Source organism: Lepidochelys kempii, chromosome 2, assembly GCF_965140265.1.
Source record: "Lepidochelys kempii isolate rLepKem1 chromosome 2, rLepKem1.hap2, whole genome shotgun sequence".
NCBI classification, from domain to species: domain Eukaryota; kingdom Metazoa; phylum Chordata; order Testudines; family Cheloniidae; genus Lepidochelys; species Lepidochelys kempii.
The window spans coordinates 147,064,169-147,075,672 of record NC_133257.1 but is presented as its reverse complement, the minus strand read 5'-3'; the positions used below and the strand labels follow the sequence as shown (position 1 = coordinate 147,075,672).

At 47.0% G+C, this 11,504-nt stretch overlaps 1 protein-coding gene across 1 annotated transcript in view; it reads left to right on the top strand.

The window, feature by feature from the left end:
• Positions 1–3,182: 3,182 nt before the first annotated feature.
• SLC12A7 (solute carrier family 12 member 7) overlaps positions 3,183–11,504 on the top strand; it is a 334,571-nt gene continuing 326,249 nt past the window's right edge. The window contains exon 1 of the mRNA XM_073332427.1: positions 3,183–3,373. Within this exon, the coding sequence (XP_073188528.1) occupies positions 3,265–3,373 (109 nt within the window). The 5' untranslated portion in view covers positions 3,183–3,264. The remainder of the gene's footprint in view (positions 3,374–11,504) is intronic.

Genomic DNA, 11,504 nt, shown 5'->3' with positions numbered 1-11,504 from the left:
CTCAAGCTAAAACTGCTATAGAACAGGAGATCCAAGATATGTTACAGATGGGTGTAATCCGCCCCTCTGAAAGTGCATGGGCATCTCCAGTGGTTCTAGTTCCCAAACCAGATGGGGAAATACGTTTTTGCGTGGACTACCATAAGCTAAATGCTGTAACTCGCCCAGACAACTATCCAATGCCACGCACAGATGAACTATTAGAGAAACTGGGACGGGCCCAGTTCATCTCTACCTTGGACTTAACCAAGGGGTACTGGCAGGTACTGCTAGATGAATCTGCCAAGGAAAGGTCAGCCTTCACCACACATCTCGGGCTGTATGAATTTAATGTACTCCCTTTCGGGCTGCGAAATGCACCCGCCACTTTCCAAAGACTTGTAGATGGTCTCCTAGCGGGATTAGGAGAATATGCAGTCGCCTACCTTGACGATGTGGCCATATTTTCGGATTCCTGGGCAGACCACCTGGAACATCTACAAAAAGTCCTTGAGCGCATAAGGGAGGCAGGACTAACTGTTAAGGCTAAGAAGTGTCAAATAGGCCTAAACAGAGTGACTTACCTTGGACACCAGGTGGGTCAAGGAACTATCAGCCCCCTACAGGCCAAAGTGGATGCTATCCAAAAGTGGCCTGTCCCCAAAGTCAAAGAAACAGGTTCAATCCTTCTTAGGCTTGGCCGGTTATTACAGACGATTTGTACCGCACTACAGCCAAATCGCTGCCCCACTGACAGACCTAACCAAAAAGAAACAGCCAAATGCTGTTCAGTGGACCGGAAAGTGTCAGAAGGCCTTTAACAAGCTTAAAGCGACACTCATGTCTGACCCTGTACTAAGGGCCCCAGACTTTGACAAACCGTTTCTAGTAACCACAGATGCGTCCGAGCGTGGTGTGGGAGCAGTTTTAATGCAGAAAGGACCTGATAAAGAATTCCACCCTGTAGTGTTTCTCAGCAAAAAACTGTCTGAGAGGGAAAGCAACTGGTCAGTCACTGAAAAAGAATGTTACGCCATTGTCTACGCTCTGGAAAAGCTACGCCCATATGTTTGGGGACGGCGTTTCCACCTGCAAACCGACCATGCTGCACTGAAGTGGCTTCACACCGTCAAGGAAACTAACAAAAAACTTCTTCGGTGGAGTTTAGCTCTCCAAGATTTTGATTTCGACATCCAACACATCTCAGGAGCTTCTAACAAAGTGGCTGATGCACTCTCCCGTGAAAGTTTCCCAGAATCAACTGGTTAAAATCGTCCTTGAGATGTGGAAAATATTGTTAGTCTTTATGTACTCGGTAGTATATTTAGAGATGCATGTGTCTTATTAACTCTGTTTTTCCTAGAGCTCCAGGAAGAAATCCCAGCCAATGTTTCACCCTAGCTGAGATTTGGGGGGCGTGTCATAAATATAAAGGGAAGGGTAAACCCCTTTGAAATCCCTCCTGGCCAGGGGAAAGCTCCTCTCACCTGTAAAGGGTTAAGAAGCTAAAGGTAACCTCGCTGGCACCTGACTAAAATGACCAATGAGGAGACAAGATACTTTCAAAAGCTGGGAGGAGGGAGAGAAACAAAGGGTCTGTGTGTCTGTCTATATGCTGGTCTTTACCGGGGATAGACCAGGAATGGAGTCTTAGAACTTTTAGTAAGTAATCTAGCTAGGTATGTGTTAGATTATGATTTCTTTAAATGGCTGAGAAAAGAATTGTGCTGAATAGAATAACTATTTCTGTCTGTGTATCTTTTTTGTAACTTAAGGTTTTGCCTAGAGGGGTTCTCTATGTTTTTGAATCTAATTACCCTGCAAGATATCTACCATCCTGATTTTACAGGGGGGATTTCTTTATTTCTATTTACTTCTATTTTTATTAAAAGTCTTCTTGTAAGAAAACTGAATGCTTTTTCATTGTTCTCAGATCCAAGGATTTGGGTCGGTGGTCACCTATGCAAATTGGTGAGGCTTTTTATCCAACATTTCCCAGGAAAGGGGGGGTGCAAGTGTTGGGAGGATTGTTCATTGTTCTTAAGATCCAAGGGTCTGGGTCTGTAGTCACCTAGGCAAATTGGTGAGGCTTTTTACCAAACTTTGTCCAGGAAGTGGGGTGCAAGGTTTTGGGAAGTATTTTGGGGGGAAGGACGCGTCCAAACAGCTCTTCCCCAGTAACCAGTATTAGTTTGGTGGTGGTAGCGGCCAGTCCAAGGACAACGGGTGTAATATTTTGTACCTTGGGGAAGTTTTGACCTAAGCTGGTAAAGATAAGCTTAGGAGGTTTTTCATGCAGGTCCCCACATCTGTACCCTAGAGTTCAGAGTGGGGGAGGAATCTTGACACACCTCTTGTTGAGGTGCTTTTATTTTGATGGCGTAGCAGGAAAGTTAAATTGGCTGGAGGAGCATTGCAGCGTGTACACCTCCACTGTTTTGTCAATGAAAGTTGACTTTTGTGGACAAAACTGTGTTGCACAGACAAAGCCTTAGGCAGATGGATGTCTATTTTCCCCCAGTTTGTATACTACTGGGGTTAGGTACCTAGACACCTGGAGTGAGGCAGCAGCATGCACACTCAGAGACAGAAACAAAGGCAACTTTTACAGAAGAAATTTAGGCACATTGATTTTGTGTGTGTGCACCTAAAGCATTCAGTGGCAGCTGAGCTGGGGTTTTGTTAATACTAGAGGTGCCTAAAATCTGGGACTTACCTGCCTAAAGAGGCAGGTAGGCACATAAGACCTATCTCTTTTCAAACAATTTGGGGAATATCTCTTTTCAAACAATTTTGCCCTGATATTAGAACCTATCCATTCCACTGAGAGCCACTGAGGGGAAAACATGGTCTCTTCTGGACTCTGGCTTGCAGAGGATTTTAGGAGTCCTCCCAACTCAGCTGGTGAGTGTAGGGGAGAAAATCATCAGGAGTGGGGCGGTGGGGGTGACCCTTGCGGATTGGATCTCGGGGGCTGTATCTACTTAGTGTGGGTGGGGGCCCGGCCCGGCGCTCCCCCTTTTCCTTCTGTGCAGACGCTGAAGTTAGTAGACATGGCAGCCGGCGGAACTGTTTGCAAAGCCTAGTGAAAAATCAAAGCCAGCGTGTGGAGAGCGCCAGCCACCCCCCACGGCGTGAGGAAATGGCTCTCACGTGAGGGAGGCGGCAGCTCGAGGACTCCCACCCCTCTCCCTGTCGGGGGAGGGAACAGCAGACGCCGCCGCCAACGCCCCGTCGCTCCCGAGCTCTGAGCGCGGAGTCCCGGCGCTGCCCAGCCGGAAGACAATGCCCACCAGTTTCACAGTAGTGCCAGTGGAAGGGCAGGAGCCGCAGCCCAGCCGGCCACTGGAGGAGACGAGTCAGCAGCTGGCGGAGTGCAGTTCCGGGGAGCCGGGTGAGTCAGCGGCGCCGAGCCCCCGGCACCGGCGGGCGAGCGCGGAGCTGCGGGGGTTGGGCGAGCCGCACACCTGAGTTAGGTCACAGGCGGAGCCCGGCTCTGCACACAAAGGGCCCTGCCGGCGGCAGCTCCTAGCCCCGTCCTGGCTCTGCTTGTGAGCAGTGTTTCCTTTCAGTTACCTGGAGGCAGCAAAAAGGGCTCAGTCTCCGGAGTCTCCTCCTCCAAGGAGCGCTTTGCAGGGGCCGTTCAGCCTCCAGAGTACACGGACCTGCTGCAGCTCTTCTGGCCACTGAACGTAACTGTCTGGCGCATGATCCAGCCGAGCAGGTAGCTGCCATAGGGTACTGGCCTGTTGCGCCAGGAGGATTGCCGTGGGGGGCTTCTCCGGGCGCGGAGCAAGATGGGCCAGTGTAGTGGCTCTTCGCATATAGGGTTGGATTCTCATTGTTTCTCCAGGTGGCCTTAGAGCCCCTGAAAACAAAAAGGAGGTAGCCTAGCCACGTCTACTATGTGCTTCTGCTGGATAGGCAGACAAGGAAGGAGGTGCTCTTTGGGACTGGACTGGACTGGACTGGAGGTGCTAGCCACAGGTGGGAAAAAGAAATGAGGGAGTGGGCAGGATGCCCAATGAGTAGAGGGAATAGAACAAATGACGGTGAAATCCTTGCGGATCTTAAACATAAAAAAGAAGCTTACAAGAAGTGGAAGGTTGGACATATGACCAGGGAAGAGTATAAAAATATTGCTTGGGTATGTAGGAATGAAATCAGGAGGGCCAAATCACACCTGGAGCTGCAGCTAGCAAGAGATGTTTAGAGTACCAAGAAGGGTTTCTTCAGGTATGTTGGCAACAAGAAGAAAGTCAAGGAAAGTGTGGGCCCCTTACTGAATGAGGGAGGCAACCTAGTGACGGAGGATGTGGAAAAAGCTAATGTACTCAATGCTTTTTTTGCCTCTTTCTTCACGAACAAAGTCAGCTCCCAGACAACTGCACTGGGCAGCACAGCATGGGGAGGAGGTGACCAGCCCTCTGTGGAGAAAGAAGTGGTTAGGGACTATTTAGAAAAGCTGGATGTGCACAAGTCCATGGGGCCGGACGCGTTGCATCCGAGAGTGCTAAAGGAATTGGCGGCTGTGATTGCAGAGCTATTGGCCATTATCTTTGAAAACTCATGGCGAATGGGGGAAGTCCCAGATGACTGGAAAAGGCTAATGTAGTGCCAATCTTTAAAAAGGGGAAGAAGGAGAATCCTGGGATCTACAGGCCAGTCAGTCTCACCTCAGTCCCCGGAAAAATCATGGTGCAGGTCCTCAAGGAAAGTGATCAGGAACAGTCATGGATTCACCAAGGGAAGGTCATGCCTGACTAATCTAATTGCCTTCTATGATGAGATTACTGGTTCTGTGGATGAAGGGAAAGCAGTGGATGTATTGTTTCTTGACTTTAGCAAAGCTTTTGACACGGTCTCCCACAGTATTCTTGTCAGCAAGTTAAAGAAGTATTGGCTGGATGAATGCACTATAAGGTGGGTAGAAAGTTGGCTAGATTGTCGGGCTCAACGGGTAGTGATCAATGGCTCCATGTCTAGTTGGCAGCCGGTATCAAGTGGAGTGCCCCAAGGGTCGGTCCTGGGGCCGGTTTTGTTCAATATCTTCATAAATGATCTGGAGGATGGTGTGGATTGCACTCTCAGCAAATTTGCTGATGATACTAAACTAGGAGGAGTGGTAGATACGCTGGAGGGCAAGGATAGGATACAGAGGGACCTAGACAAATTAGAGGATTGGGCCAAAAGAAATCTGATGAGGTTCAACAAGGATAAGTGCAGAGTCCTGCACTTAGGACGGAAGAACCCAATGCACCGCAACCGACTAGGGACCGAATGGCTAGGCAGCAGTTCTGCGGAAAAGGATCTAGGGGTGGCAGTGGACGAGAAGCTGGATATGAGTCAACAGTGTGCCCTTGTTGCCAAGAAGGCCAATGGCATTTTGGGATGTATAAGTAGGGGCATAGCCAGCAGATTGAGGGACATGATCGTTCCCCTCTATTCGACATTGGTGAGGCCTCATCTGGAGTACTGTGTCCAGTTTTTGGCCCCGCACTACAAGAAGGATGTGGATAAATTGGAGAGGAGAGGCTGAGAGGACTGGGATTGTTTAGTCTGCAGAAGAGAAGAATGAGGGGGGATTTGATAGCTGCTTTCAACTACCTGAGAGGTGGTTCCAAAGAGGATGGTTCTAGACTATTCTCAGTGGTAGAAGAGGACAGGACAAGGAGTAATGGTCTCAAGTTGCAGTGGGGGAGGTCTAGGTTGGATATTAGTAAAAACTTTTTCATTAGGAGGGTGGTGAAACACTGGAATACGTTACCTAGGGAGGTGGTAGAATCTCCTTCCTTAGAAGTTTTTAAGGTCAGGCTTGACAGAGCCCTGGCTGGGATGATTTAGTTGGGGATTGGTCCTGCTTTTGAGCAGGGGTTTGGACTAGATGACCTCCTGAGGTCCCTTCCAACCCTAATATTCTATGAGTCTATGAAGTGTTCAGCTATACCACATAGATTAAAGAATCAAGTGGCAGGGACTAATCTTATGCAGAAGAGGCTGTGGGAAGTGTGCTAAAAGTATGTGTGTGGGCGGGGAGCGAGTGGGGAAACAAAATGAAGAGCAAAAGTAACCAGTGTGGCTAACTATTTCTCCCCCCACCCCCAAAAAAAGACAAAACTGGAAGACAGATACAGAAATGCTACTGAATATTAGATACCCATATAAGCAATTTCTGTAACTTGCTACAGAGATGAAGAAGAGGGAAAGTGGCTAAATAGGAGGGAAGGTGGTCTGCATGACGGCAAATATTGGGGAGATGGGGTCCACACCACTAGTGCCCTGAGGCCACATATCTGTTCAGCCATGCACTCTGCTGACAAGGACTGTACACAGATCATTTCCCGCCACTAAGCAGTAAGGTGCCAGTAATTCAGCACTAGGTGCTGCTATCAAAATTGCATTTGCTTGAATGGCAGTGATTGAAGTTTGAGGGAAGAGCAAGACGGTACATTTGTGTAAAGGAAAAAGGAGGGTTTAATGAAACTAACCAATTCTATAATGGGGTTAAATCAGGGGTAGGCAAACTTTTTGGCCTGAGGGCCACATCAGAGAATAGAAATTGTATGGAGGGCCATGAAATTGGGGTTGGGTGTGGGAGGGGGTGCGGGCTCTGGAGTGGGGCTGAGGATGAGAGGTTTGGGGTGCAGGAGGGTGCACTGGGCTGGGATCGAGGAGTTTGGAGAGCAGGAGGGGGATCAGAGCTGGGGAGGGGGTTGGGATATGGGGAGAAGCTCAGGGGTGCTTACCTCAAGTGGCTCCTGGAAGCAGTGGCATGTCCCTTCTCTGGCTCCTATGAGGAGGCATGGCCAGGCAGCTCTGCATGCTGGCGCATCCACAGGCGCTGCCCCTGCAGCACCCACTGGAGCACATAGGAGCTGGAGCGGGGCCATGTCGCGGCTTCCAGGAGCCGAGTGGTGCGGCCCCCTATCGTGCCCCACAGCTGGAGTTGGGCCGAGCTGCGTGGTCCGACCCAGACCCAGGGCCCCAGCCAGAGCGCTGGAGCGGGGCCGAGCCACTGGTGTGGTTCGCAAGCCAGCTTTAAATGGCTCATGGGCCGGATCCGGCCTGCAGGCCGTAGTTTGCCCACCACTGGATGAAATAGTCATCTTGAAGCTTTGTCTTGAAAATGATTGAGTGCAGTTGAACAATATACTGGCCCTCAGAGACTGTGTGTGGACTTTGGAGACCAGGGTGGCTGAGCTGGAGGAGCTAAGGGAGACAGAGAGGTACGTAGATGAGACTTTCTGGGACACAGTAGAACGGTCCCACCCCTGGTCTGACAGCCTCTGTGCTGTTGAGTAGGATGAAAGCCTCAGGGAAGGAGAACATCCAACTGGAGCAGAGGGAAACGATCCCATAGTTGGGACCCTCCTCCCAGATGATGCTGTGGTATCCTCTCACACTGAGGAGTCTTCTCTGGGGGAGAGAACTTCAGTTATTAGGAAGAGACAGGTATTAGTAATGGGCAATTTGATCATTAGAAACATAGATAGCTGGGTTTGCGATGATCGGGAGAACCTCATGGTGACTTGCCTGCCTGATGCGACGGTTGCGGATCTCTCAAGACATCTAGACAGACTTATGTGTACTGCTGGGGAGGAGCCAGTGGTTGTGGTACATGTAGGTACCAACGACGTGGGGAAGGGTAGGAGAGAGGTCCTGGAGGTCAAATTTAGGCTGCTAGGTAAGAGATTGAAGTCCAGAACCTCCATGGTAGCATTTTCTGAAATGCTTCCAGTTCCACGTGCAGGGCCAGTTAGACAGGCAGAACTGCAGGGTCTCAATGCGTGGATGAGACAATGGTATAGGGAGGAGGGGTTTAGATTGATTAGCAACTGGGGAAGCTTTTGGGAGAGGGGGAGCCTGTACAGGAAGGATGGGCTCCACCTAAACCAAAACGGAACCAGATTTCTGGCGCTTAAAATTAAAAAGGTCGTAGAACAGTTTTTAAACTAAAGGTTGGGGGAAAGCTGACAGGTGTGGAGGAGCATGTAATGCCATGTAATAATGGCACACAGTAATGTACAAAATATATTGAAAGGACAGAACATGTCATGCTGGTGGGGGAGTGGCACTATATGTGAAAGAAAGCATAGAATCAAATGAAGTAACAAATCTTAAATGAACTAAATTGTACTATAGAATCTCTATGGATAGTTTGAGTAACAGCCATGTTAGTCTGTATTCGCAAAAAGAAAAGGAGGACTTGTGGCACCTTAGAGACTAACCAATTTATTTGAGCATGAGCTTTCGTGAGCTACAGCTCACTTCATCGGATGCATACCGTGGAAACTGCAGCAGACTTTATATATACACAGAGAATATGAAACAAAACCTCCTCCCACCCCACTGTCCTGCTGGTAATAGCTTATCTAAAGTGATCATCAGGTTGGGCCATTTCCAGCACAAATCCAAGTTTTCTCACCCTCCACCCCCCCAGACAAATTCACTCTCCTGCTGGTGATAGCCCATCCAAAGTGACAACTCTTTACACAATGTGCATGATAATCAAGTTGGGCCATTTCCTGCACAAATCCAGGTTCCCTCACCCCCCTCCCAAAAACCACACACACAAACTCACTATCCTGCTGGATGAAGATGTCATCAATATAGCGCAAGTAGAGTAGGGGCTTTAGGTCTTTAGGTCTAGGTCCCCTAAAGCCCCTACTGGCCTAGGTCCCGATCCAAGAAATCTGCAGGGCAGTGACTTGGTCCTCAATGAATACCTTCACCTCTCACCATGCCATTGTCCAGCACGCCGGACCTGAAGCAGCTTTTGGCAAAGCGGTGCTACAATCAGCATTTCCTTAACTCTGACCCCACCGCCTAGATAAGGCTTGGGAGTCACCTAATTGGAATCAATGTGAGCAATCACTCGAAGAAGAAAAAATGGTTACTCACCTCTCGATTGTTGTTCTTTGAGATGTGTTGCTCATATCCATTTCAAACCCACCTGCCTTCCCCTCTGTCGGAGTAACAGGCAAGAAGGAACTGAGGAGGCACCAGGTTGGCAAAGTCATATATTGAGCGCCATGAAGGCACCACTCCAGGGGGCTCCACAGCTGACCTGAAGGGTGCTGCTAGGGGAAAAACTTTCAGATGACTGTGCACACAGCGCACGCACACCTAACTGGGATGGATATGAGGAACACATCTCAAAGATCAACAGTTACGAAAGGTGAGTAATCTTTTTTTCCTCTGACTGGAACATATTAGAGCAGCAATTTTCAAACTGGGTCACATGGTTCTGGCTTGTCCCCTTGTTTCCAGTTGCTAAACTGCTTTAAAGACAGCTGTAAATACTTTCCTTGTGTTATCTTTCCTTATAAATAGGGCCTTACCAAATTCATGGCCATGAAAAACGTGTCACAGACTGTGAAATCTGGTTTCCCCCTATGAAATCTCATCTTTTGTGTGCTTTTACCCTATACTATACAGATTTCATGGGGGAGACCAGCGTTTCTCAAATTGCGGGCCCTGACCCAAAAAGGAGTTGCGTGTTTGTCACAAGGTTATTTTAGAGGGGTCGCAATATTACCATCTTTACTTCTGTGCTGACTCGGGAGCTGGGCGGACGGAGAGCGGTGGCTGTTGGCTGTGTGGTCTGCCCTGAAGGCAGCGCCCCACCAGCAGCAGCGCAGAAGTAAGAGTGGCAATATGATGCCATGCCACCCTTACCTCTGTGCTGCTGCCTGCAGAGCTGGGCCCTCAGTCAGCAGCTGCCACTTTCCAGCCGCCTGGCTTTGCAGGTAGCAGCACAGAAGTAAGGGTGGCAATACCATACCATGCCATCCTTACTTCTGCGCTGCTGCTGGCGGTGGCTCTGCCTTCAGAGCTGGGCTCCTTGCTTGCAGCCGCCAGTCTCCAGCTTCCCAGATCTGAAGGCAGCGCTGCCACCTGCAGCAGTGCAGAAGTAAAGGTAGCAGTACAGCAACCCTACTACAATAATCTTGTGACATGCCCCCCAACTCCTTTTTGGGTCAGGACCCCTGTAATTACAACTCTGTGAAATTTCAGATTTAAATAGCTGAAATAATGAAATTTACAAATTTTAAAATCCTATGATGGTGAAATTGACCAAAATGGACTGTGAATTTGGTAGGGCCCTACATATAAAAAATTGCTGTAGTTACTGTAGGAATGTTAGATGATCACAGATGAGAAGACAGCTGGTGCTCAAAGCAGTCTGGATTAACATGGTCTATATGATGAAAAGAATGAGAACCCACTCCTATACTAATTGGTTATAAACTTTTATGTGCATCATAGTATGAGGGGATAAGGGGGGAGGGATAAAGGAATGTCTGACAAATCAATTGCATAATTTTCAACTACATTTACCTGAAAATTCTCTAGGAAGATTACAAAGTGATTTAAGAATTTAGATGGTCTGAACTCATTTTTATAATGCTTAAAAATGGTTCCAGCAGATATCATTATTATACCTCTAATATAATCCCTGAATCTCAGGAACCAGATAAAGTTTTTATTGTACCCTCTGGAATTATTTTCTATTCTTTTTTGGGTACATTGTTCTTCACAAGTTTTACTCTCTTTATTCCAGGCTATATTTAAAAGGTTCTGCTATTCATTGATTGAAGAAGCACTTGGATATGAAAAGCATTGTATACAATCTAACTGAACTTATATACTCCAGGATCATTTTGTGCCAGGTTTCACTAATAATGAAGTGGTCATTCTGGTATCAATCAACCTCCATAGATCAAACACTGAAAATATTAAAATTGCCTTAAGGGATAATGTTTCTTAATTTATTTTTATATATGAAAACAAAATTTTTACATGTAAATGTAATGAAAACTTACTTTATACATGGCCAATTCTGCTAAAGAATATTATGTGAAAAAGAATATATTTATTGTCAAAATCTTAAACAGAAAAAAAAGAGGAAAATGAGAGGCAAATTGGGGAGAAGGGGGAAAGACTGTGGTAATCAAATTGTCAAAACGTCTAACTCTTCTCAGCTTCAAGTGTTGTAAGCAGAAAAGGGATTTAATTTCTGCCGTCTTCTTGAACTTGGTGGTTCTACTTATAGAATCACAGATATGAAAAGTGAACAAGTTGATTTATTATAAAATAGGGAGTTTCAATGGATAATTTCAACTTTAGTCTATTGTGGAATGATCCTCGCAAAGAGTAATTTATTCCTATAGTTTTTGTTATTAATGCATGGTCTGCAGTTATTATTCTGAAGGGTTTTTTGCGTTTGTTTTTAATTGTCTGCCAGACAAATTGTATTAATTTCAGGGCCATTTCATCCAATGAAAGATTAAAGCACACTTTTTTTTTTTATCAGAAACCTCTTGGATACCTTTTAAAAACACTTTGTTTTGTTCAGTACATTGGATGAAATGAACAATACAAGGAGGGATCAATACAACAATAATAGAGTTAACGGTGGCAGTATTTTCTAACTATGGTTAAATCAGGAGCAGAATACTCTGACATTTCATGGAATGGGAGGTGGTGGTTAAAGACTCCTTTTCCATGTATTTTTTGTTTGT